The sequence below is a fragment of the Tiliqua scincoides genome, chromosome 2 (genome assembly GCF_035046505.1).
Source record: "Tiliqua scincoides isolate rTilSci1 chromosome 2, rTilSci1.hap2, whole genome shotgun sequence".
NCBI lineage: Eukaryota > Metazoa > Chordata > Lepidosauria > Squamata > Scincidae > Tiliqua > Tiliqua scincoides.
Window position 1 is genome coordinate 159,274,369 of NC_089822.1, and position 27,829 is coordinate 159,302,197.

The window sequence follows — 27,829 nt, forward strand, 5'->3', positions numbered from 1 at the left end:
CACCAGTTTGCTTACACAGTTACTCCAAGTTGCTTAGAACCAGCAACTTAGCCCGCTTCAAGTTGCTCAAATGTAGAAATTTAGCAACTGGAAGGGTCACAAATTCAAATTCACCTGCCAGCAAAAGTTGTAAATAGGTGATCTCAGAGAGACCTTTTTTGTTTCCTGACAATGAGGGGAGATACTGGTCTCTGAGCACCTGATTAAAACCACAATGCAGAACAATGTGTGGAAGAGAGTCTACCTCTCTGAGGCCACAACTGCAAAATCGTTCTTCCTTCGGGCCCATTGGTATGACCTGGGTGGGTAGACAGCATTCAGTCCCCTGGGCTTTCCAAGTTGCCCATCTCTACTTTTCTGTCTTCTGAGACCACAACTGTACACAGTACTCAGCAGGCTATTTATCAAAACGGAGTTCCTATTAATAGCTTTTTATTTTCCTGCATGATATCAACAGTACTTCAAAGGATGGAACTATTCCCAGTTACTTCAAAACCTGAATAGATTTGCAACTAGGACTCTCTTGAACTTTTGGCCTTTCCTTATCCCTCCAACCAGGCAACCAACAGTAATTCCTGACACATCCTCAGGCTTTAAACCTCCCCAGCTTTCTGTATCTCCATGGCTCTGACAGATGGTAAATGGCCCAGTGAGTGGTATATACATACTGTTACCATTGTCATGTGCTGACATATGATTGCAAAGGCAAAAGAACAGTCTTGCATTCCTCCCCCTCAATACATCCTTTCATGGAGGATGCAAAGTCCCTTGGGGCCAGATGTCTCTCTCTCTCTCTCTCTCTCTCTCTCTCTCTCTCTCTCTCTCTCTCTCTGTGTGTGTGTGTGTGTGGAGAGAGAGAGAGAGAGAGAGGATAATAATATATGTTATTTACAAGGAGAGAAAAAGACCTAGGCAGAGGGATGGATCAACCTGGGACAATTCAGCCCATTTTGTTCCCTCCTCTTCAACATTAAGATGAAAACTAGAGCCTCTTGCCAGATCAGCAGCTCACAACAGTTTGTGATTTAATTTACCACCGATACTTCTGCTATTCATTACTCTTCCTCCTATCCCTCCTGTAATCCCACACAATTTTATGAAGGAGAAAAATGGTAGACAGTGTTATTGGTTTTATTATAAATCAAATTTCTTTCTGCTTTCAGCTGCGTTGAGTGAGGATATTCCTTTGCTTGCTTTCTGGTTGCTCTCTCTTTCTCTTTTTTTGTTAATGTTTCAGAAATATTTAGATTTCTAGGCTCTTGAAGAGAGTATCTAAAATGTGTCCCTAGACAACTCTTTTGAACAACTCTAGACATGAAATCAGGTTTAAATGTATAATCCACACTCACAACTAAATTCACAGAAACAGAATTTTGGTAATGGACCCCAAAATGTATCACCCAGATTTTTTTTCAATTTCAAGTTTCTGTCCTTTCATTTTATTGTGTATTAGCCTAGATTTGCCTTTCATTTACAGTGATCTATCACTACCCAATTGTATTGTTGTCTACACAACACCTGCTAGTTAATAATGTATTGGACCCTTTCAGATGATACTGGCCAACCTTCTAATTTTATGATGGACATGTTTGCACATATCACATGTGTCAAACATGTGACACATGTATCTCATGCCAGCAAACCTCTGCATAATTCATCTGAACTGTGCCTATTATTGTATCAGTTAAATACTACTTTAAAATAGTCTGAGACAAAGCACTACCAGCACAAGGGAGCCCCAATGACAAAGCATCTGGCAACAAGCCATCAAGGCAAGTTAACAAGGAAGTTAAATGTCTGAGCAAGGAGAAGGTAAGTACTGGTACCTATGAAACTATGAACTGAAGTTTAAAACAAGACTCCCTTATGTTGGTGATATTTTGTCAGAGAAGTATACCATCAGGGACCAATGGCACTGGGAAATGCATTTGGGTGGTCCTAGAAGACAAATTTAGCTTTCCAGGTAGGATGCTGGAGGCCAGGATTTCCAGGGTTGCATTTTTAGAAATGCTTCACTTACAGGGCCAGCTAGACAGGCAGAGCTGTCTTGATTTGTATGGATTGTGGAGGAGACAAGGATGCCAGGAGAAGGGGGTTGGATTTGTTAGGTGCTAGGGACCATTTGAGAAGCTGAGCCTGGACAATAGGAATGGGCTCCACTTGAACCAAAATAAAAAATGTGGCAGAGCAACTTTCAAATTGAGCCTTGGAGAAAATCTAACAGGAACGGGGCAGTGTCTGTTTCAGGTCAAATTATCTGTAAGGCTTGAGGGTGTAAATGTTCTAATCTAGATAATCTAGAAGAGGAATTGATACAGTTTGAAAATGAGCTAAGGTAGAACGTAACAAGTCGAGGAAAGGAAAAGGTCACATTCCAACAACATTTGGAAGAAGACACATTGTTGGTGTTGATATATGCAAATATAAGAAACTTCAGAATCAAATAGCAGAGCTAGAGTGCTTGGTTACAAAGGTGAACGTAGATATTATGGGAGTGGACATAATGGAAACAGTAGAAGAGGCAGAACCAGTGGGATATGGTTATTCCAAGATACAAACTCTATAGAAAGGACAAGGAGGGACATACCGGGGGTGATGTAGCTCTGTATATCAAAGAGGATATTAGACACTGCAGAATCATTATGGGTAATAAAAATTATAATAATTGTACAAGAAGAGAAAAGGGCATTGCAAGAATATGAAAAGGGTAGTGAAGAAATGCCTTGAAGCTGGTTTGTCAATAAAATATGCTAAGTATTGGGGACAGTGATATACTAACAACAAAGCTGGCTAATTAAAAAAAATGAACATCAGGAAAGAAAAATGGCAAAGCAAAGCGCTCCATGGACGATACGCAAAAGACGTCGCAGGAAAGGCTGACAAGAACAAAACCTGGCACTGACTAAGAACAGGTAGATTAAAGAAGGAAACAGAGGGATTGATTTTGGCTGTCCAAGACCAGGCACCAAGGACGAATGTACACCGAGCCAAAATTGAGAAAACATCTACAGACAGCAAATGCCACTTGTGTAAAGATGCTGATGAAGCTGTGGACCACCTAGTCAGTTGCTTCAAAAAATTGTGCAGACTGACTACGAAGAAAGGCATGATAAAGTTGCAACAATAATTCATGGGAACTTGTGTGAAAAGTATAAACTGCCTGCAAGTAACAACTGTTGGAACCACAAAACTGAAAGAGTGGTAGAGAATGAAGAAGTAAAAGTGCTCTGGGATTTTAGAATACAAACCGACAAACATCTGCCACACAACACACCGGACATTACCGTTATGGACAAGAAGGATAAGACAGTCTGGGTAGTAGACATTGCAGTACCTGGTGACAGTAGAGTAGAAGAGAAAGAACTGGAGAATATCACCAATAAAGACCTACAAATAGAAATTGAATGACTATGGCACACGAAAACAAGAGTAATCCTGATAGACATACGGGCCTTGGATGCTATCCCGAAACACCTGGAAAAGCACTTGGACTCCATCGAGATGAGCACAAGCACTATCAGTCAATTACAAAAGGCTATTTTACTAGGAACAGCACATATACTACAGCGATATTTGTATAGTAACAATATAAAAACAAAAATAGCTGCCTATCTTAGGCCCTTAGGAAGGACTTGATAGGTGAATATATACAAAATCCAGTCAAAAACAACATGGCTATGCAAAAATTGAAAATAATAATAATAATTTATTATGTAGAATTTACATAGATTGGGTAAATTAAAATTCATGACAAACAGAAAATTTTTTAGATTCACTAATTGACTGTGCTCTATAACAGTTGGAAGCAAGCAGAAGGGATGACCATAGACTTACTGCCCAATTCTTTTCAGGGGCAGCCTGCAGGATTGCAGGGACTCTGTTGCAGCCTCTGTTGCATCTTGTGAGCCTGTTGGGGACTAGGCTGGCCAGGAGAGGTAAATAAAGACATTTTAAAATTTATGTTTTACTCATTTTTTTTACTGCTGCTCCATGTCCAGAATGGTTCTACTCAGATCTACATCAGCTGTTTTGCTGGTGTATATCTGAACCACTGTGGGAGCATGTCAGATCTGGGACAGGGACTCCAGATCTTGCAGATGCCACGATCTGCCGCATCCCGTCCCTGACCTGCCTCTGGCCCAGCCACATCCATCACCACCACCACTTTACCTGCTCCAACAGCTGCTCTACAGCCTGCCAGTGCAGGGCTTACCAGCTGACATGCCCCTGGCAGAAAGCTATAGAATGTTGGAGCTGTTGTGTGCCAGCAGCTTGCAAGGTGTAGTAGCAGATCTCGTGGTCTGTTAGCATATCTTGTGGATAGAACTGGGCTGGCAATCTTATGTGGTTTATAGAACTAAGCACTGGATGAAATATAGTTGAATCGATAGAGAAGAGTGACCATAGTGCTATTTGGTTCAACATATACCTAATGTAAGAAATTTAACACAGACACATTTGACTTCAAAATAGGGAATTTCTAAATAATGAGACTAACAATGAAAGAATAAAAGGGAAGCTTAAAGAAGAGATGGAGATATCAGAAAAAATGAATGAATCCTTGCATCTGACTTCACGACAGAAGACAGAACAGATTGCTATGCTGAATTGACGTTCTCAGGTTGGGAGTCTGAAGAAGTGCATCAAATGGAAGAGCTATCAGATTAGATTCTAGATTATATTGCTAAATTAAATGTTAACAAATCACTGGCATCCAGATGGCATCCACCCAAGAGCTCTTAATAAACGCAAATGTGAAATTGCTGATCTTGTAACAAAAATATGCAACTTGTTCTTTCAATCCGTCATGCTAGAGGATTGGAAGGTAGCCAATGTAACACTGGGCTTAAAAAGGGATCCAGGAAATTACAGGTCAGCCAACATCTGTTCCAGGTAAACTGGTGGAAAGTATAATTAAAGATTACGTTATTAAGCATAAAGAAGAAGGAGTCTTATGTAGGAAAATCAGCATGGTTTCTGAAAAGGGAAATCCTGCCTCACTAAGAGCCCAATTTTGAGCTCTTTAGTGCCAGCGGTATGAGCATACCACCAGCGCTAGGTGCTGCAAACATAGGTGGGAGGGGGTCGAGAATGACGGAGCTCTGCTACGCCAGATCCTGAACATTGTGTTGGTCAGAAGGCCCGACACAGAGTCTCTCAAGTCTGTGCTGGTAAAGTAGCCTGCGCAAATTTGAGAAGCCCCATTGTGAGCTTGGGGCATTCCCTGGGGGGGAGGGGCCAAAAGTTCCCTTCCCCCAGGGGACCTCTGGTCGCTGCTGTGGGGCCACGGGATGCCTTGTCATCGCTACGCACAGCTGCTTGTCATCACTACACCCAGTGGTGGCACTGCCTTTAGAACTGGCCTATAATCTAGAGTTCTTTGAGAGTATCAATCATGCAGATGCATGCCTGCCATAGAGCTCCCTGGGGCAAATACCCCAGGTGCTGGCTGCCTTGACCCGGCGGAAGCCTCTCTGAGGCTCCCGATGGGGGCAGAAACTGTGCTTCCGGTTTGCCAGAAGCACAGTTTATAGCACTGGGGAACCTCACAGAGGTTTTCCCAGCGTGGGAGAAGGTGGCACGAGGCTCTGTGAGCCTCTGGTGAGTAGGGGGTAGCGGATTTCTGCGTGGGGGTGGCGATAGCCCACGGGGGGGAGTGCCATCACGGAGCTTTGCCCCAGGCACAGGGCTGCGGAGGTCCATGGCTGCAAACATATGGAAGGAGGTGATCCATTTGAGATTGTATACCTGAACTTCCAAAAAGTTTTTGACAAAGGCTTTGAGTACGCATAGCAATCATGGAATAAAAGGATATCTTCTTTTATGGATTAGTAACTGAATGAAGGACAGGAAACAGAGAATAGGAATAAATGGGAAATATTCACAGTGATGGGAAGTAAAACATTAGGTTCCCAAGGATTTATAGTGAAACCAGTGCTTTTTATCTTGCTCTTAAATGATCTGGAATTAGGGCTAAACAGTAAGGTGGCCAGATTTGCAGATGTCACCATGCTATTCAGGGTGGTAAAAACCAAAGCAGATTGTGAAGTGTTCCCAAAGGGCATCTCCAAACTGAGTGAATGGGCAGTCTAAGGACAATTGTGGTTCACTGTCAATAAGTGTAAAGTGTTGCACATTGGGGCAAAACATCTCAACTTCATATGTACACAGATGGGTCTGAGCTGTCAGTGAGGAACCAGGAAAGAGATATTGGAGTTGTGACAGAGAACTTAATGAAAATGTCAACCCAGAGTTCTGCAGTTGTGAAGAAAGCAAATTTCTTGCTAGGAGTCATTTGTTACGTGAAAATCCCCTTTTTCCTTTTAAGTTGTGATTTTATATCTGGTTATAGGCCAAATTTCTCACAGGCCCAATTTCCAAAAACCCTGGTAAAAGTCACAAGTTTACACAACCTCCAGCTCTCCATGCACACAGCAGCAAAGACTTTAGCAGCAAAGACCTTAGCAGGAAAGTCTAAAGAGTAAATTGTTGCTTAAGTGTCTCCTATGGTTGTATTGTTTAAATCAATCACTGTGTATTGTAAGTTTCTCCAGCCAGGGAAGCCAGCCATTAGACCCATTGAATTTTGCTGATATGCTGATAAGGGACTTCCTGACCCCAAACGCCCTGGTGGCTGGCAGTTCTCCCTCAGCTCAGCGCCCAGCCCCTCTAAAAAAAAAAAATCCTTTTAAGAGAGGACTCCAGCCACATGTCCTCTCTCTCTCTCTGCTGCCCCTCCAAGGCAGAGGTCCTCCTCCATAGGACTTTCCACCCCCCCCTATCCAACTGCTTTTCAAGACAGGTAACTATATCTGCGTCTGGAACCTTTTCCCTTCTCTCCCCCTTCCTTCTCTCCCCTTCTCTCCCCATCTTTAGTTAGCAACTGGGTTATGCAGACCAGGGACCCCTAAAATCCTTCCCTAAAATCTTTCCCTTTTTCTAATCTTCTCGGATGCACCAAATACACTCTACATGCAACCACCAAAACCTAGGTACACTAGATGCAAATACTAGGACCAAGGCTCATCATTTTTCATGTGCATTATGTTTACCTGTGTGCTTTGTAATAAAAATATAATCTTTTACTGAAAGTTATCTTTCTCTCAGTCTCTTTTCAAGCTAAAAGGGAATTTCTCTGCAGTACGCCGTCTTGTTATCTAGCCTGCGATCCTGAAGTTCCAAAAAGGGTAGTGTACTAATTCCCCTAAACCAAAACAGCCCTTTGCTAGGAGTCATTAGGAAAGGTTTAAGAATAAGACTGCTAATATCTTAATGTTCCTATACAAATCTATGGTGAGGCGAAATTTGAAATACTGATTACTGGTTGCATACCTCAAGGAGGATATAGTACAGCTGGTTGCACACCTCAAGAAGGACATAGTACAGTTGGAAAAATTGTAAAAGTTTGGACAGAGTATCTAAAGGATTACCTCCCCAGGCATAAAACTGCCCATCCCCCAAGATCATCACAGAAGGCCCTTTTGCATGCCCCTCCACCTGCACATCTGTTGATGACACATAAAATAACTTTCAGTGCTGGCACTTAGACAATAGAACTCATACTCCATCTGCTACCTTCCAAGGTGTAAATCATTTGCATACCTCACCTGACAAAGTACATCAGCATAAGCTGATGTTATGTCATACGAAAATTCCCTTTTGCTGGGTGCTTGATTGGTCGACTGTCAGCACTGCTTAGCTGAAGCTATTCAGTCTAGTGTTCCTTTCTGGACACAGCACAGCAACCCTAAATTTATCCTAGCTATCAGTAGCTGTGCCTTTTTGACCCCTTTGTCAAAAAAGTGGACCTCTATTTGTCAAGCTGTAAAAGCACTGCACATGCCTTTCAGCTTAGCTCTTATTGTCCAGGCTGCCTTGCCTCGGGCACAACTGACTTTGTCTCAGTATATTGTCCCAGAGGTCATGTTCAGGGTACTTACAGCTACACACAGTTGTAAGGATGCTACACCCTGTAATTGGTCCTTAAAGCAAAGGGTATGTCACAGCCTGTAGGAGATCCCAGGGTGACTGGAACTTTCTGAAAGCAGAAAGAAAAAGAAAACATCCACTCAAGTCGCACATGCCATGGTGCCTCCAGATAATGAATCCACAGCACATATTTTTATAGTGCTTCCTCACAAAACTAGAATTCCTTTTTTCCTTTTTCTTGACACAGGTGCCGTGTTCGAGTAATTGATACATTTGGGACAGAGCCTGCATATAATCATGAAGAATATGCCACGCTGCATGGCTACCGGACCAACTGGGGCTATTGGAACCTGAACCCGAAGCAGTTCATGACAATGTTTCGTAAGTGGTTGCAGCATTTTTTTTCAGGGGTTTACCCTGGAGAGCTTTTAGGTGTGGGCTGGCAGTGGGTGAGAAGACATAAGCACGTCAGATGAACCCTGATGAGTGAAGCCAATGATCCATTTAGTTCATGTATCAAACTAATAGCCATCTAGATGCTGCCAGGAAACGTACAAGCAGGGCATGAAAGCATCACTTAATATATGTTTCCCAGTATCTGGATTCTATGGGCACACTCACTCTGCTAGTTGACATGGGCAAAGATCTTTCAGTAGGCCTATCCTCTTGAAGTTTGCATAATAATCTTTTAAAGCCATTTAAGCCACTGGCCAGGTCTTATGACCGCAAATTCTGTAAGTTAATTGTGCATTGTAGGACACAATTCTTCGTTTTGTATGTCTGAAAATATACTATAGTAGTTGCGGCAGTCTGGCTTTACGAATTATGCGGTGGATGTACAGTGTAACATTAGTAACATTAGTGTAACATTAGTAAGGTCAAATAAATGACTTCTATGCATGTCACCCATTCCTTTTCCTGTCCCCCCACCCACTTTGATTGGAGGTCCAACCGGTTGTCGGAATTATTTGTCTAGATTTATGGATGCTGTGTTCTGCTGAAAGTAAAACATAGTGGTGGGAAAGGAATATATGTGAAAGCTGTTCAAGATGAGAAGACCCAAAGGCATCACAAAGGCAGGAACTAAAAATGGCTGTGCCCTAAGTTATGTCCATGTTGTGGCAAAGATATGAGACATGTTGCCATATTTGCATCTCTATTTAGAGTTGATTTCCCAAGGGTATCTGGATGGGCAATTTGCTGCTTCTACCTGACCTTAACCCTAACTATGATGCCCCAAGGAAAGGCAGCTTAATGGGGCTTGTTATTTTAATTAGCTTTCATACTTTACTGTCCCACTCCCACTGTCTTGCTAATTACATTTTCAGGCTGCCCCAGCATCTCCCCTTCTCCCCAATGTAGTCAGGGTGAAAGGCATGTAACTGACACTGGGGGGTTTCAGTGCAAGAATCTCTCTCCGAGAACTGCCAAGATAACCAATCATTTCTCACTCAGCTAGAAGCAAAGTGACAGCAGGAAGAGTGGGATGTGTTGCATTGGTAAAAATAGCCTCAGGATTAGCTTAGGACTTAAAGGAATGGGCTTGTTTGAAGTGACGTTATATTCACACATTATTTGTGCCCTCTTACTCTATACATGAAATCTCACAAACTCAGTCAAAGAATTCCTGTGATGAGGTGGAAAATCTGTTCTTGCTATAAGGCAGTAGTGTAGCAAGTGGGGGAGCATAGGGCGGTCAACCCTGGGTACCAGGTTGGAAGGGGGTGCTGCATGTCATCCAGCCAAGATGGTGGTGGTGGAAGAAGCAGCAGCGTCAGAATTAGATATGGTCACAATTGTGCAGAGGCCACCGCTACCACCTCCTCATCTGTCTTTGGCTTTGCAATCTCACAAAAGAGCTGGTACAGGTCTGAGAAGACCATTATTATTATTATTATTATTATTATTATTATTATTATTATTATTATTATTATTATTATTGGTAGTAGTAGTAGTATTTATATACCGCTTTTCAACTAAAAGTTCACAAAGCGGTTTACAGAGAAAAATCAAATGACTAATGGCCCCCTGTCCCAAAAGGGCTCGCAATCTAAAAAGATACAGCCACTAGACAGCCACTAGATACAGCAGACAGCCACTAGAAAAGACACTGCTGGGGTGAGGAGGGCCATTTACTCTCCCCCTGCTAAAAAAAAGGTGCACCCACTTGAAAAAAGTGCCTCTTATCCAGTTAGCAGGGGTTATAGCAGGGATTGCCAGACCCACTGGCAATCGAAAGACTTATGGAGGGGGGTAAGGGAAAATATTTTGCCTTTCCTTTCCTAAGCTTCCTAATTTGTCCTACTGCTACCATAGCATGCAGTGCAGCCCATTTTGGCATGGCTCCATGCTGTGGTGAAGAAAACTAGGGATGGGAGCTTGAGTCATGTGACCTGAGTCTGAGTCACAAAAGCATGTGTGTTTCGCTGACTTGTGTACAGTCAAGTAAGGCGTGTCTTTGACTCAGGCACTAACTCGAGTTTGAGCCACTGACTCAGAAATGAATCCCCATGTGCATAGTCCCAAGTCTGTCTGGGTGTGCTTGCTTACATTTTTTCAGCATATGAAAACTTTGTGGGGCCATAATTCCGACCAGGTGAGCAGCAGCAGGAAAATTCCAGCCAGGTGGCAGGGAAGGGCTAATGTTTTGCATCAAGAAGGAGGTTGGGGAGGGAGGCGGGAGCAGGCTCTCTTGTCCATCCTCTGAAGGAACCGATTATCATTGGATGAAGGATGGGTGGTTTTTTGTTTCCTCTGGATGCGGGAGGGCAGAAGAAGGAGCCAAGGGGCTTCTTGCCTAAGGATTTGTTGGAGAAGCCCAAGGAGGGAGAAAAAAGGAAGTGAAGAAGGCAGGAAGCGGTTTCTCATGTCTCTGGCCATTGTTTTCTGGGAGGAAGAAGCTGCCTCATTGAATGATAGGTAATGGGACTACTTCTGAGTAGAGCTGCAAAGGATTGGGTCATTCTCTTAACATCAGCCTCACAGCTGCTGCTGTGCAACCCTTCTCCTGCTTGCCACTTCTGTCCCCCTCCTTCCCCCTCCCACCTTGCAGAGCTCTGTCTGTTCCTGCCTTTCTGAGCTTGGACACCTCCCAGTTCCTTTTGGTCTGTGCTCTGGAGTGCCTGACCCAAAAGACTGACTTGAGTCAAAATGACTCAGTAAAGGGCACCCGCTAGAACTCGTGTATGAGTCAAGTCAAAGGGGGTGGGGATGGGGCTAGATTAGAGTCTCACCATGGTGCCAAATTCCCATCCCTGGAGAAAATCACAGGATTAGGCCAGCCATTTTCAACTTTTTTCATCTCACGGCACACTGGCAAGGCAAAAAATTGTCAAGGCACACTATCAGTTTTTTGACAACTGACAAGGTACACCACACTGACAGCAGGGGCTCGCATTGCCCTACTAACAAAAGATCCTCCCCCAAATTCCCATGGCACACCTGTAGTGTGCCACAGCACAGTGGTTGCAAATGGCTGGATTAGGCTCTTGGTGACTTTGTTCATCATGAACCTGCTGTTAAGCACCTGGTGTTGATCCAATGTTTCTGAGTTCTCTTGCAGAGTAATGCTAGCTTTTTTCATTTAAGGCTTCCATGCTGTAACATAATAATATAATAAGATAATCAAAAGGTTTGTTAAGCAGCTTTTCACAACGGCCAGCTTCAGGGTCTGCCCTTCAATGCACAACCTAAGCATGCCTGTCATTTTCAGCTGAGATACATGGTGATGCTTAAAATCAAGGCCACCTTAGTTGTAGCACCCTGCCTCTGGAATTCCAGTCAAAAAAAAAATTGATTGGAACTATCTTTGTATTCTTTTCAGCGCCAAGTGTCTATAGATTTATTTTCCCAGGCCTTTTTGGTCATATGGTTTTAGACTGAAATGTTTAGGTGCTTTGCCGTTTTACTTTTTATATTTGAAATGTATTTTCATTGTTTCATTTCTGATTGTTTTTTATTGTATGCAGCTCTGAGAGCCTTGGCAGAAGAGCAGCTAATATATACAAATAGATGAAATAAATATATGTTCCTTCAAGAAGCATGGTTTCCGTCCCTCCCATTTTATACTTATAACAGCAGAGAGGTAGATTAGGCTCACAGCAGCAACTGGGCCAAATTCACACAGTTAGGGCCCAATCCTATCCAACTTTCCTGGTCTGATGAGATTGTGCCAACAGGGCATGAGCTGCAACCTGTAGATGATGGGAGCAGTTATGAAGGCCTCCTCAAGATAAGGGAATGTTTGTTCCTTTGCCTCAGGGCTGAATTACTGTTGCATTGGCACTGGAAAGTTGGATAGGATTGGGCCCTTAACTTCATAGCAAGGGGGTGGGGGGTGGGATCTGAACCTCAGAATCCCCAGACTAAGTTTCAAACAATTTTAAAGTTGTAAGGCCAAGAGTATGTGAGTTGATCCAACTGCTTACTTATTGTGAAACACTTTTCCCCTTGAGGTCAACTGGCTCAAAATGCACTGTTTTTGTTTACACAGCAGGTACTGCTGCTGCTTTCTCCTGTATTTTTTCCACAGTTGTTGGATCCTGTGTTGTTTTTTTTAAAGAAAGTGTCCTACATATCTCAGTGTATGTGTAAATCTGCTGAACAATAGCCCAAAATTTTACCTGAGAAGATATTAGAGACACTACTCATAATGCACATAACAACTACGTCACATTTTGAGTGGATTTATTTGCCTTTCTGAAAATGAAAGCTCAAGAAAAGAAGGGAAATTAAGGAAAGTTCTGACTTTCAGAGTTTACAGTTATCCCCACCACCACCCTAAATAAGACATGAGACAAGAGGTATGGATCAGTTTCTAGTTTCTGCCATGGAACATAGATAACTGAAGGCCCAATCCTATCCAAATTTCCTGCTCCAGGGCAGCCATAATGTAGCCCCAAAATAAGGGAACAAATGTTCCCATACCTTGAGGAGGCTTCCAAGACTGCCTCCCCAACACAGGAAGCAGTGCATACCCCATAAGCACAGTAGCACCGGCACTGGAAAATTGGATAAGATTGGGCCCTAAACTCCCTCACCTTTAGTCTGGGTGCCTCTTTCTCAGGTAAGAGATAGGAATTGATACTGTCTGCTGTTTGTCTTGTTTGGGTGACCCTACCCAATCTCATATCAGTCCTAAAACTTGCTTATGCTCCATATTGCTGAAGTGAACTGAAGAAAGTTCTGACAGGGTCAGTTCCCAAGCTGGTGAGTCAATGACACTGTTGAGGCTTAAGGTTGGGCCTCTTCCCTGTTTCCTTGGAGCTGAGAAACTGCAAGTGATCACTTCAGTAGGCTTCCTTTCACCTCTACGACATCTCAGGATGCTCAAAACTGAACACCTCTTGTCCCCCCCATAGTACCTGCCTGTTGTGACCTAAGAATAAATCTGTGCGGTTGCACCAGCAAAAATTATAATTCCTAACATCCAACCTGTCCAGCAATGCAAGACAGGTAGGGGGAAAAGCTTTTTTATGACCCCTCAGGTTAAAGGGTAAAGGAGCCCTCCTACTACCCAAACCAACCTCCTAGTCCCCAAACCAACTAGCTGATCTTACATTGCCAGAAATTGGATGACTTGGGTGGGTTGCCATTCACCTGGATTCAGGTTGAATTCTGGTGGCTTATTCATTAAACCTGATGGCACCCTCTGACTCTTCACAGGTATGAGGTGGCCCCACCCCTACGTCACGCTCCATTGTCTCAACAGGGTGGGAGCACAGTCACACAACCAGCATGTTCTTTGAAAAAAGTTGATACGTGAGGTCAAACAGTACACATAGAGTTTACTTGACTTTGCAAGTAGCAAACCAATGCAGTTTGCTGAATGTATCCTCCAAGGCAATTCAGCTCTAAAGTAATTCAATTTCTTGAACATTTGGGGTTGTTGAAAAATAAAGCTGTTAAAGCTCCAGAGGACTATGATGAGATTATACTCAGATTTTTTTAAAAGGTTGTGCCAAAGTGGAAATTTTCAGCCAAGACTTATAAAAATAGCATTTTCCAGCATAGACACATTTCATTTTTTTTTCCCATTGCCATCTCTGCTTTATATAGCCCGTACCCCACCCCAATGTCAGTGCTACTTATTGAAAAGAAATTTTAGGTATTTCTGAGTTACTCCAGTATTAAATCAAAGAAACTGTGTAATGGAGGGTGGGAAGCATCTCAAAGGAGTCATCTCTAAAATCAGTGCAACAGACTGAAGCAAATCTCCTGTGAATTATTGGGGGGGGGGGGGGAAGGTGTTTTGATCTTGGTAGGATATTTGGGGAGTGTGACAAACCATAGTGGAAAGTCTAATATAAGTACTGTACACAATTCAATGCAGCCATAATAACAGCCATGTTGATGGTTTCCACAACACTGTGGGTGACATTTTCCTGTGGGTAAAGTGTTGTTGTTTTTTTAAGTACAGAGAGATGCTTCCTCTGGAGAATCCCATTTAATACATTAATTATGTCAAATGCATGGATATTTATTTCTCCACAGCTCATACTCCTGACAATTCCTTCATGGGGTTTGTGTCTGAGGAGCTCAACGAGACTGAGAAGCAATCTATTAAATCCAATAAGGCCAACAACATGGCGGTGGTATATGGGAAAGAAGCCAGCATTTGGAAGGTATATAGCTGATAAAATGTTGGAACTTGTGAATGATGGAGAGAGTCTATGAAGACAACAGGGCTAGGTGAAAGCCTTGTAGATATCTAGGAACCATCTCTTGTGTTTACCCAGGCAGCTGTGTAAAGGAATATTAATGGGGAGAGGAACACTCTTCTACAAATGACCACAAAAGTCAGATTTCTGTTGTTCTTCAGGCCTCAGGCCACACTGGGATGACTAGTTCTCCAAAATGTCCATTAAAGCAATCCTGACATGGGCCTAGTGTCTGTTTTCCAAAATGTCTGGCCTAATCCTAACAAGATCCTACGCTAGCAGAACTTTACACTATCACTATCACAAAAGCACCAGAAGGTGTTTTGCAATTGTGTAAGGCCCAGGCACTCTGACAGGAAGGCCAGAGCTTTCCTGCTGGAACCAGAGCAGGTACATCCAATGCAGGGGTAGGGGGAGAGCAGGAGAGGGGTTGAATGGGGCAGGGAGGAGGAATGGGGTGGTGTTGGGCAGGGGGAAGATCAGGCCTGGGAGGCGATGGGATCAGTGGCATCAATGTTCAACATATCCAAACCCCCTTCCCAGGCCTGATCTGCTTGCACAGATCAATGCAATCTTGCCAGCAATATTGCTGATGCAAGTCTGAGTTGACCTGTTACAGCTGCCAGGGCTTACCAGGGGCAAGGGGACAAATGTCCCCTTACCCCAAGGAGACCTCCAACAGTCAAAGGTCCCCCATGGGATGCAGCATGGTGTGTGCCAGCACCACTGTGTCGCCACATGGGAATTTATGTTGGCTTGGGCTGCCCCTCATAGACTTTCATTTGAGTTTGAAGTGCTTTTGCAAAAATGAGAGTACTTGCCATCTGTGGTACTTTATTTGACAAGTCATAATCTATGAGCACTTTAAGCATGATAATAAAGCTATCTTGAGTTTCTGCTCATTATTTATATTCCCTAACTCAGAGTTGTTTTATTTTTAATGCGTTGTCATTAATTCAGAGAAACCAACTCTCATTCCCTCTTCCTTTTCTCTATGCACTACCATGGGATTTCCAGTTGCAGGTACAGTAAATTGGAAATCATTTTAAACTATGTGCGTGCCCAGGACATGATAGCAGTTAGTGCAGTTGCTACATTGCTATTGATATTTGTTGGTCAGATCTGAATACACAATTCCTGTTACTAAATGTAATGTTACTGAAATTATTGTTGTTGTTGTTATTACATTGTGAATAACTTTGGATACATATTATTTTTTTGCAACTTTTCTCAAATTCACTTTGTCACTTGTTACTACAGTGAACCCAGTTTTATTTGATTATGTTTCTGTTCCAGTTGCTTTGGTTACACAAATTACACATACACCCAAGTTATATATAAATATGCAATGTGTGCAAAAGTAAAATGCAGCTACACCACCTGTTCCCCCCAACTTTTAAAACATAAATGTGCCGTATGACTTCCATAGGATTTTGAATGTCAGTCCGTGTCTTGTTAAATCCAGAATTTCGCAAACTGAGTTTCACTTATTAGATAGGCTGTTATTGGACAGGACGTGGGTGTGGTTTGTTTTTGGAACCAGTCTTGATGCAAGAAGTAAATACTTCTATGAAATATTGAGAGCTGAGAGTGAGCTCACTAGAACAGAGACCTAAAGCTTGTTGGCAGTGACAGGATACAGCCCTGGAAATGCTGACAGAGTTTTTAAATAAACTTTGTGCAGAATTCCTTGAGCTATGAGCTCCAACTCACATATTGAAGTATGGTTTCCAAGTTAAAATGTGTAGCTTCCAGATGAGCCCTAAGTACAGATAGCCTTGAATCTTTGCATCTCTCTGTTTGGAATTAATCCCTTGCTGTGGATGACTTTGCATCTTTCCTTGTCAACTCTCTCTTACTCAACTCAATATCTCAGCATAATGCGCGCTCTCTCTCTGAAGTCCATGTACAAAGAGATTTTTTCTCTATGAATGTGCTTCCATTTTACATAGCAAAGAAAAGCAGGTCAATAACCCTTTGAGTATGAAAGCAAAGCTTCTCTATTGAACCTCCAAAAGAGAAAGCTTCCCTTTTCCATTTGCACACTTGCCACGCTTGCAACCTTTCCTTTGAGCTCATAAGAACATAAGAACAGTCCCACTGGATCAGGCCATAGGCCCATCTAGTCCAGCTACCTGTCACAGCAGCCCACCAAATGCCCCAGGAGCACACCAGATAACAAATAACCAAATGCCCCAGGGAGCACACCAGATAACAAGAGACCTCATCCTGGTGCCCTCCCTTGCATCTGGCCTTCTGACATAGCTCATTTCTAAAATCAGAAGGTTGCACATACACATCATGGCTTGTAACCCGTAATGGATTTTTCCTCCAGAAACTTGTCCAATTCCCTTTTAAAGGCGTCCAGGCCAGATGCCATCACCACATCCTGTGGCAAGGAGTTCCACAGACCGACCACATGCTGAGTACAGAAATATTTTCTTTTGTCTGTTCTAACTCTCCCAACACTCAATTTTAGTGGATGTCCCCTGGTTCTGGTATTATGTGAGAGTGTAAAGAGCATCTCCCTATCCACTCTGTCCATCCCCTGCATAATTTTGTATGTCTCAATCATGTCCCCCCTCAGGCGCCTCTTTTCTAGGCACAACTTCATTCCCTACAAACATTGTCCACCTCCACTTAGGGTAATCTCTTATGCATCAATATGTGCAGGCTCATTATGACAGCTAAATATTTCTGCACACTTGATTGCAACAGCGTAAAACAAAAGGGCAGTTGTGGAGTTGAATCACTTCCAGGAAGCAAAGAGTCTTTGCAGAAATGTCTTTGGAGGTAATTTTTAATTATATTCATCCTACGAGATGCAGTAATGCAGTGCATTTATGGAACTTTCTCATTTACTTCAATGAAATGTGCTCATGATGTTACCACTTCCACTGAAGTGAATGGGGAAGTTGTTCTGAAAAGGAGCTTCATAAGTTTCTCAGAATGCACACAGAATCCGTGTTAGTATGTGATCATGCCATAAAAGGCTTTTTTTCTAGGGTGATCACAGGCAAAGGGAAGAATCCAGCCAGTTCTCAATTTTGATCTGTTAAGGCAAGAAGGAGGTGGGAGTAACAATGTCAGAGGCTGAACTGTTGTTGCTCCCGGTGTCCTTGTTCAAGACACCAATGCTAAATAAAGAGGTGGGAAGGACAAAGATTTCAAGCCTCTTCTTTCTGTGAAGAAGAGGCTTGAAATCCTCCTTCCCACTTTTTTTGCTTTACATTGGTCAACACAGAGGAGTTGTGTAAGCAGTATGTAAATTGTGTGCACACAGCTCTGGCTAATGGTATTTGACAACAGGCTTCAGGAACCATCTTCCACAGGAATATATGATATTGTGTGCCCAACCCAAGATCCAAGAAATGTGCAATCTGAACCTTGAGATACTGCTGAAATCAGGTTTAATCTGGATATTGGCAGTAGTTTTTGACTTCTGTCTTGGTGAAACCCCAGTAAAAAAATGGAACTGAGACTCATCAGAGAGCTTCTTTGTTGTGCTTTGACCACTGTCATATATGTGGTCCGTCATTAAGTGAACAGTTTTAAGTGGTGCTTGTCTGTATAAGGAAGTGTTAAAAGCTCTGAAAGCTCTTATTCCACTTGACAGCAGCATCCAATTGTTCCAACATGATTAGAACATAAAAAAGCTGAAAGACGACAAGAATAAGTTTTAAATAATGGCAATTATGCAAAAATCAATGTCAAGATACAATTATGAATCAGTGAGAAACCAGTTGAGAATTATTGAGAAAAAGCAATGTTGTGATATAAATACCATAAATATTACTGAGGTCCTAGTAAACGTATCCATTTTAAGAACAATTTGCATAAGACCATGTCTATCAATCAATCAATAAACAGCAAATCCTTTGACTAAAGGAAAGAGAAATGATCATGTAGTAGGACCATGAAGCAAACTATTCAAGAGCGTACAATGATAACCAAGCAATGAACAGCCGAGTTATGTATTTTATAGACTATCACGTTTTGTTCTCTATTTCTAATTCACAAATATTTATAATTTCTACTCCTTTTTACACAGAAACCTTGAAAACCATTTAAAGAATTATCTTTAACCATTTAAAGAAGAACAAATATTTAAAGAATTATAAATGAGAAGGGGTGTGTGTATCATAAATTAATCACTTCTAAAAGCACTTAAAACAACGAATAAATATACTAAGAGATATGTTAATGCTGATATCAAGAGATAAGGTTATATAAAATTACTATGCATATCTCCCATGAAAAAAATTATTGAGTCCACCATAGGCCATGAGAATCTAACATCTAATCCGAATACACTCCTTTTTCTCTTTCTAATATTAAATAAATCCTACTATTATTTACCTCCAGACAACTGCATCCAGGTTAACTGAATGGGCTTTCCGTTTGTGTGCTAAAAATAAAGGCAAATGTGCAAATGTGCAGTTAGGTTACAGAGCAAATAAGTTTTTGACAGCTCAAAGGTCACCTCTAGAGCAACTCTCACTAATCAAACTGACAGCCCAATCCTATCCATACTTTCCTGGGTGTAAGCCCCATTGACTCTAATGGGATTTACTTCTGAGTAGTTGTTGGCAACCTTCAGTCTCGAAAGACTATGGTATCGCACTCTGAAAGGTGGTTCTGGAACAGCATCTAGTGTGGCTGAAAAGGCCAATTCGGGAGTGACAATCCCTTCCACACTGGGAGCAAGTGCAGTCTGTCCCTGGTCTGTCTCCCTGGCTATGGGCCTTCCTTCTTTGCCTCTTTGCCTCAGACTGTTGGCCAAGTGTCTCTTCAAACTGGGAAAGGCCATGCTGCACAGCCTGCTTCCAAGCGGGCCACTCAGAGTGACTTCCTCTTTGCCGCTGTGTGACTTCCTCTTTGCCGACGATGCAGCTGTCACTATCCACTCTGCCAAAGATCTCCAGCAGCTCATGGATTGTTTTAGCAAGGCTTGCCAAGATTTTGGACTGACGATCAGCCTTAAGAAAACACAGGTCATGGTTCAGGATGTGGACTCACCTCCATGCATTACAATCTCTGCACATGAACTGGAGGTTGTCCATGACTTTGTGTACCTTGGCTCAATGATCTCCGACACTCTTTCTCTTGATACCGAGCTAAACAAACGCATCGATAAAGCAGCTACCACATTTTCCAGACTCACAAAGAGAGTCTGGTCCAACAAGAAGCTGATGGAACATACCAAGATCCACGTCTACAGAGCTTGCGTCCTGAGTATACTTCTGTACTGCAGCAAGTCATGGACTCTTTGCTCACAACAGGAGAGGAAACTGAACGCTTTCCACATGCGCTGCCTCCGACGCATTCTCGGCATCACCTGGCAGGACAAAGTCCCAAACAACACAGTCCTGGAACGTGCTGGAATCCCTAGCATGTATGCACTGCTGAAATAGAGACGCCTGTGTTGGCTCGGTCATGTTGTGAGAATGGATGATAGCCGGATCCCAAAGGATCTCCTCTATGGTGAACTTGTGCAAGGAAAGCGCCCTACAGGTAGACCACAGCTGCGATACAAGGACATCTGCAAGAGGGATCTGAAGGCCTTAGGAGTGGACCTCAACAAGTGGGAAACCCTGGCCTCTTCTGAGTAGACATGCATAGGATTGGGCTTACCCTCTATATAGATTTTCCTTTATATGGTGAGAAAGTAAAAACAAAACAAAGCAAAAAAAAAAAAAAAACAACCTTGACAAACGGACAGATCCTGTTCAGGCCTTTTGCTGCCAGAATGAGTGTTCCGGTAGTGTAAGACCTTTCATGGAAGTCACAAAATGCAACAAGCCACTCAGCTTGGCCTGGTCACCCCCACAAGTGGCAAGTGGCTGGGTCCATATGGCATTGGAGAAGACCGTCAGCACCAGGAAGTTACTGCAGGGGGTTGTACAGAAGCAAGGAGTGGCAGAATGGAGCAGGTAGGGGTAGGAAGAGGGTGACCATGGGGGCAGGAAGGAGTGTGAATTGGGACCAGGATGGGGGCGGTATCAGCAACAGTGGCTCACTCCAATATCCTAACCTTCTTCCCAACCTCAATCGCTGACCCAGGTTCATGCAGACTTGCATCAGCTATAGAGTTGGCTCAGGTCAAAGTAGTTCTGGCGGCCTAGGGTGGGCTTACCATGGGACAAGGAAACAAATGTTCCCTTAGCCCAAGGAGGCCTCCAGAGGTCAAAACCCACACGGAATGCAGTGGGCAACACGTTGGTGCTGCTGCATTGCTGTTCATAGAATTAAGTAGGATAGGACTGAAACCTATCAGACAGGGAACTGATTAGTGCAGCCTCTGTGATGGGAAATACTCCTAATAGTAGTGAAGTCAATTCCAAAGTATCACTGAGCCCACTAGGAGCCATTAATTTGTGAAGATCATTTCATCTTCAAAATGTGATCGGACAATTTGATGCATGGAATAAACACCTTAGTAATTTTTGTGGATTTTCACTATGGTTTTTGATTTTTAAGTTGGTGCAGCTCTCTTTTCTGTCTGTTAATCTGTTGACTCCATCAATTTCTGCTGTATGCCTGGACATACGCAACCTGAAACATTTCAGAGTTAAATTATGTTATCAAAATGTGTGTCACCAAGTTATGTGCCAGAGACCTCTATATATCTAGAGCAGGAGTCTTCAAACCCTGGCCCGGGAGCCAGATGCTGCCCGCTGCAAGCCTTTGTCTCGCCCACAACAAGCCTCTGGCCCACTTGACTGAATGGGACTGGAGCTGTGTTCCAGTTGCGTCTGGAGGGTGTTCTGACGGCCAGGGAGTTCATACCTCCGAATGCATTCTAAAGGCCTAAAAAATCACTTCCTGGTTTTCCCAAAGGCCTTAGGCTTTCTGAGGGTCAGGATCTACCTCAGAACATACTCCATGTGTTTCCTGTGATGTGCTGGTTCTGATTTATTTACTCCTGTACATCTAAGTAAGCTGCTTGTGGGGTGGGGGAATGAGACTCTATTTGAGTGTGTACTTTATTTCTGTAGTGTGTGTTGATGCTTGGAGGAATCCTGGAACTTTAAGCCCATTCATTTATTTATTCATTCATCGAAGTTCTGTCTCTTAAGTATTTATTTAAATTTTATGTTTAAAATTTATTTATTTTTCTGGCCCTCAACACCGTGCCAGATATTCGTTGTGGCCCTGTGGATGAAAAGTTTGGAGATCCATGATTTAGAGCAGGGGTCTTCAAACCCCTCGCCCGGGGGCCAAATACAGCCCACAGCCAGCCTCTATCCAGCCCGCAGCCAGCCTCTGATCCCCTGAGAGCCTCTGGCCCAGTTGACCAAACACAACCAGAGTTGTGCTTGTGGGGTGTCGGAATGAAGGTCCATTTAAGTGTGTGTTTTATTTCTTGGGTTGTGCTTGTGCTTGGAGAAGTCCTGGATATTTGAGTCCATTCATTTATTCATCTAAGTTTCATCTCTAATGTATTTATTTAAATTTTATATCTAATTTTTTTTTCTGGCCCTCAACACTGTGCCAGATATTTGATGCGGCCCTTTGGCCGAAAAGTTTAGAGACCCCTGATTTAGAGCAAGACCCTAGCACACACCAGATGTGGCTCCAGGAAATGTTAGCCATACATGTATGAAAGCCTGTGATGCATTTCAAAGCAATGGCTCTCTTTGTTGTTGTTGACCTGCATGACATAGCCATGCATCTCTGTTCATTCATTGCGAGGTGGCCTAGTGACTATTCTGGTGTTCATTTTAAAGCCTGAATGGTCGTTCTGGCATCCAACCTGAAAGTGTCATCCAAGTATGGAAATCTGGATCCACCAGAACTTCTTTGTAGCTAACTTTGCAATTCCTCTCATTTCTTGTATGTTGCATGGACCATGCGTAGTCCAGTGGTCTTCAACCTTTTTCATGCCACGGCCCCAATGAATGAATGAATGAATGAATGAATGATATTGGGGACCCATCGCAAATCACGCCCCCTCCCAGGACCTGATCCTTCCACCCCTGCCCCCCCGACCATCACATTTCCCTCTATCTTTTGTGTCTTCACACCAACCCTATGAGGCAGCAGCCTGAGCAGAGCTGGCCTTAGGAGCTGCGGCACATGACAGTGAGAAGAGGCTGTGCAGTGTATCAAGAACTCAGTATTGATAAAGTGGTACCAGTATTGGATTGGATCCAAGCCCTCTCTTGCATAGGCTTTGACAGTTTGTCAGAACCCCACCCCCATGAAGCTTTGTGACCCCATTGCTGTTGCAACCCACAGGTTGAACGACACTGGTCTAATCAGTAGATGGGGCAGAATGTAATGTATGTGCAGGAACTGCAGTGCACTTATAAATGGTTTTCTGTATCAGCTGCAGTACCATTAGAAACTTGCAGACACTTCACTATGTCAACAGCTATCAGAGATCACTGAGATTAGTAGCAACAGATGTACAGCGTCTGTAACTGCTTCAGGCTGTTGCAGACTGTGGGGATGGATAAGTGTTTTCAAGGGTCTTCCTCCCCCCCCCCATTAAATCCTGACCCTTTCAAGCTATGAGAATTAGGAGAATGTGCCTGAAGTTCTGTGTCTGGGAAGCGCTTCATTTCACGGCTGGGATTCCATAAGCCACATCTCTGGGTTGCCACTTGTGCTTCTGCCCTCCAATCATAATTTAATATGACTGGTTTTGTGCTTTTAATACTGTGGAAGAAAGTAAAGAGATTGGTGAGGGAGGAGGGTGAAGAAATGCTGTGAAGGACAATGCTGACCGCAGCTGAATTCCAAAAGGAAGTTGCTTCTCTTGTGTGGAATTTATGCTGGCAGGGAACAGAGATCCATGCTTGGAAACATCGTGTGACATGTATTGATCTGGAAGCCTATTCATTTGATAGAGCGATAATGAAGTCCTTACCAGCTACGTGCAATTCTTAAAAGGTAACATCAAATGAGCTCCAGAGTTAATCAACCTAACACAAGCCCCATTCCCAAAAGGAAGAGAGCTGGGAAGCTGCAAAATACCGCTTTTCTTTTAGATCCCTTTTAAGTCTTCTATTTTTTTCTGATGTAGCAGCCACACAAGGGGGAAAAATTGTCTTTACTCCCCAGTCTGCTGATTTTCTTCTTTATGAGGTTCTAGAGGCCACCGCCTCCTACCATGTAATATGGAGCTCCTGAAAATGTTTCTCTAGGGTGGATGTGTCATTTGCAGAAATCTGACAGAAAGTAGGAAGTTGCTTCCTAAATCCCCTGGTCTTCACAACAGCTTTTACCTAGTAGATAATAACCCTCTCTGAGTTCTATATATCCTGTTCTCATGCAGGGTAACACAATTTGTATAATGTCGTGTTTTTCATAGGTATACATGGTATTTCACATACATTATCTCAGCAATCCTTACAGCATTTTCGTAAGGTAGCTCAGTATTATGATCCTCCTGTTATAGATGGGGCAGGGAGGTGGAACTCAAGAAAGAGTGGCCTGCCTGCCTGAGGCCACCAGTGAGTTCAAGACTAATGTGAGATTTCGAATCAGGAAATTCCTTAACAACTAACCAACTGTTCTCCCCTCATCCGTGGTGCATTTTCATTGCTTGCTTCTAAGTTCGGTCAGGGAACGATGCAATTCAGATAAGCTGTTACTAACCAGACATATTAAGTCAGAAGTGTTCAACGTGCACAATCTGAATGTTGTGTCTGGCAGCCACAGATGAGCTTCTTTCCTTTTCCAGGGCAAGGAGAAGTTTCTAACCATCCTTAACAAGTACATGGAGATCCATGGCACAGTTTACTATGAAACCCAACGTCCGCCTGAGGTTCCAGCATTTGTGAAAAATCATGGCCTTCTGCCACAACATGAGTTCCAGCAGCTGCTCAGAAAAGCCAAGGTACTGACTGTGGAAATCATCTTACTGGGATGGTATATCAGGAACATTTTTGCAAAGATTTTTAATATGCAGCTATCCCAGCTGAAGCACCTATCCTGTTGTGAGACTTCAGTGAGTTTGCATGGATTATGATGTTGAAGAGCAGTGCCACAGAACTACCTGAAGCAATTGGAACCAGGAGAGTCTTTGGCAGTGTGCTTAGTAATGTCTCCCACAATCAATATCTTATGCCTTTGCCTCCATTTCCTGAAGGTAGACACACAGACAAAGATTTATGGGTTGACTGAGGACTAAAGCTTTATTAAATACCAGTGCCCCTCACTTTTGGTCCCCACAGGCTGCACCTTGGATCCAGAAGGAGCTGACAGTCCCTTTCTCATAGTGGCTGTTCTGCCACTTGATGTCATGACTTTGGTGGCCCACCCCAAGCAGCGGCATGGCTGCTGCAAAGCCCACTGGGGTGAGCACATCCTGCCATGGTGGTTAGTACCTGACATGGCAACCACTTCTGGATTTGCCATGGGGCATCCAACTTGTGAGCAGCCTCTCCCTGATTAGCTGGCTCTTTGGTTTTTGGCCCAGTGTTGGAGGAAAGGAGCCATATTTACCATACACACCATAACCTGAGCGGCCTAATCGTACACATGATTATTCAGAAGTCTCTCTTTGTTGAATGGAGTTTACTCCCATGTCATTGCAGATGGGATTGTAGCCTTACATTTTGATTCTAAGCAAGTTTACTCTGAAGCAATTACCACTGAGTTCAAGGAAAATTACTTCCAAGTAAGTGTACATTGAATTGCAGTCTTAAGGCACATAGCACCCTCCAAGGGCCTTGCTCTTCTCCAGTAGCTTTAACTCAATAGCCCAAATGGCAGAATGCTTTTGCCTGGAGTTGGTGAACAACTGGGTTTTTGTATGTTTGTTTTTTTGCCAATGCACTCCTAATGTGTTGCAGTTTCTGCTCTCCTGCTCTGTGCAGATTGTAGGCATGTAAATGGCCCATTTCCACAGTGGGTAATGCAAGGTTGATGAAACCACTGCTTGTATGAAAATGGCATAATAGGATTAGAAGAGCAAAGTACGGTAGGGCAGAAATGACCCCGGAAAATGTATAATCTCATTATGGGAAGAGATAACTGAAAATCTCACAGGTGGATCTTCTTTGTAATTATAGTCAAAAGTTCCTGCCACCCTTTAGCTATCTTGCCAGTGATTCTAAGAAAATTCACCGATGTGTATAATTACAACAAAGAATTTATTAGATTAATCCTGTTTTCTGTCTGTGCACATATAACATTCTCAGGTGTATACATTATTTGCTACCATGTGTTTATTTGTTTAGCTACACTGAGTTCTAAGTACAGGAATATTTTTTTTTACTTCCAGACTAGGCATGCACATGAAATGGATCTTGCCTCTCACTTCCAAATCCTTCTGATTAAATCTCCTCCAATGTCCCTTATATATATATATCCCATGATAACTAATATGGGTACAAACCAACCAAAGTAGCCACAGCAAAATCCCATTGCTTTCAGTAGGATTTTGATTGATTTTTCCTGGATTGCGGCCAAGGACCTTCCAACCTGTTGATACTGTCTCATCAAAGCAGGGCATTGCTTGATTAGACCTGACATCTCCTTTCATTGAACTAGAAGTTGTTTGTTACACATTATGCTTTCCATTGTAGAAAAAAACCACTGTTATCAAGGTTCCCCCCCCCCCCGCCAAATAAAAAGAAAAGGTGAAAAAGCAAGACAGTTTATGCCAATATCACAATATCATCTTGGGGCCTCCAGTCTGCAGAATGGTTGAGTTGGCCCTGGTTCACACTCACTATGGTTGCCATTTTTCTTCCTCTCTTCCTTCCTTTACAGGACCCAGTTTTCAATCTAAGCCCTGTGCCTATCTGGATGGAAGATATCTCCAGATTTCCATGGGGCAGGCCAGGTTAAAGATATTGTGTGCTGTATGCTGCAGGGCGCACTGTCTGATATTCCACATTGGGGAATGTTTCTCTTTTCATTTGTTCTTGTGTATTGGTCTACATCCAATAGGATTTGTAGCACTGAAGAAATAGTGCATGAGGTAGCTGTTAATGGAGCCAGTGATTTCAGGGTTCAGTATTTTCATGTGTATTTCATGTAATAATGTTGCCTGCAGGGCAGATGTCTTATGATAATAGCCTATGACTAAACAGAATAGTATCAACTTAGTCTTTTCTAAAAGAAAAAAAAAACCCTAATTGCTTACTACTGTATGATTGCTTGTTTGATGCTGAAGCTGAGCTAATGGGAATCCCATTTGGATGCAAAAATGTCCTGGTCTAGGAATTTTGTTACCCTGTAGGTGACAACTCTATTGAAGACAGAGTAGTTCCTAATGTGTCTGTGCTGAATGAATGAATTCAACAGAGAAGTTACAGGACACATTTTAAAAAACACTAGTAAGGCTGTGAATAGAGATGGATGGTGAGAAGCACAAGGAGATGGTCTCTTGCATTCATGTTAAGGTTAGAGCACAGTCCTAAAGAACTGTCACAAGTCTGGGCCTTGGAGGAGTAAAGGAACTTCTTTGAAAGTGTTTCTACACTGCTTTACATCAATCAACAGTATTTACATAAAACTTTACATAAAACTATGTTACAGTGACTTTCAAAATGAAACAAATTCGACAATGTAAAAGGCCTATACAAAAAATTAATAATCGAACATGGATTGGCTAATACTGAGGTGGGAAATAGAAATGTGGCTCTCTGCCTGCAAGGAGACCACAAACCTCATTTTTTGGCACATGGGTTTCTCTCCAGGTTTTTCACTCATGTGACTTTTGGGTTGTTTTTTTCCTTGCGATGTGCTCCCTGCTAGGCCAGCAAAAAGCTTTTTGCTGTTTTGTCATATGGAAGCAGGTTGCCAATAATACCCAGAACATTCTCTTTTGCACGTGTGCCTCTCTGTGTGACAGGAAGCACCACACCGACAGAAAGAAGCTGAAAGCCACATGAGCTCTCCAGAGAATGCCAGGTTCCATATGAAAATGTAGGTAATTTTGCAGGCTTCATGGTTGCAGAGATAAGTTCATGACAGTATGATGGGAAATTGCTAAAGGATTAGAAACAAATAAGCAGCATCCTAAATTTGCTCTTTTCATCCCCTAGGATTTTGTAATCTTGATGAGAAAGATTTCTTTTTTCCCCAGAGGAAAAGAAGTGTCTCTGAAAAAAAGAAATGTGTAAAACAACACATGCAGCTTGTTTTCAAACTATAATTTGACATTTGGTATGTTCATAAAATACATATGCAAATTGTTAATCAATGGCTAATCAGGGGATGCCATCAGACTGACTTGGGTCCACTGCTGTCACCTCTGCTGTGGTGCACTGGGGGGGGGG

At 42.8% G+C, this 27,829-nt stretch overlaps 1 protein-coding gene across 2 annotated transcripts in view; it reads left to right on the top strand.

Annotated features, from left to right (window-relative positions):
- The window catches only part of MGAT5B (alpha-1,6-mannosylglycoprotein 6-beta-N-acetylglucosaminyltransferase B), a 201,172-nt gene that overhangs the window by 147,692 nt on the left and 25,651 nt on the right, over positions 1–27,829 (top strand). Inside the window, exons 10-13 of one of the 2 annotated variants that reach the window (XM_066616601.1) lie at positions 8,177–8,310; positions 14,422–14,552; positions 15,606–15,611; positions 24,280–24,435. In XM_066616601.1, coding sequence (XP_066472698.1) covers positions 8,177–8,310; positions 14,422–14,552; positions 15,606–15,611; positions 24,280–24,435 — 427 coding nt within the window. The remainder of the gene's footprint in view (positions 1–8,176; positions 8,311–14,421; positions 14,553–15,605; positions 15,612–24,279; positions 24,436–27,829) is intronic. The other variant, XM_066616600.1, reaches the window with a different exon arrangement.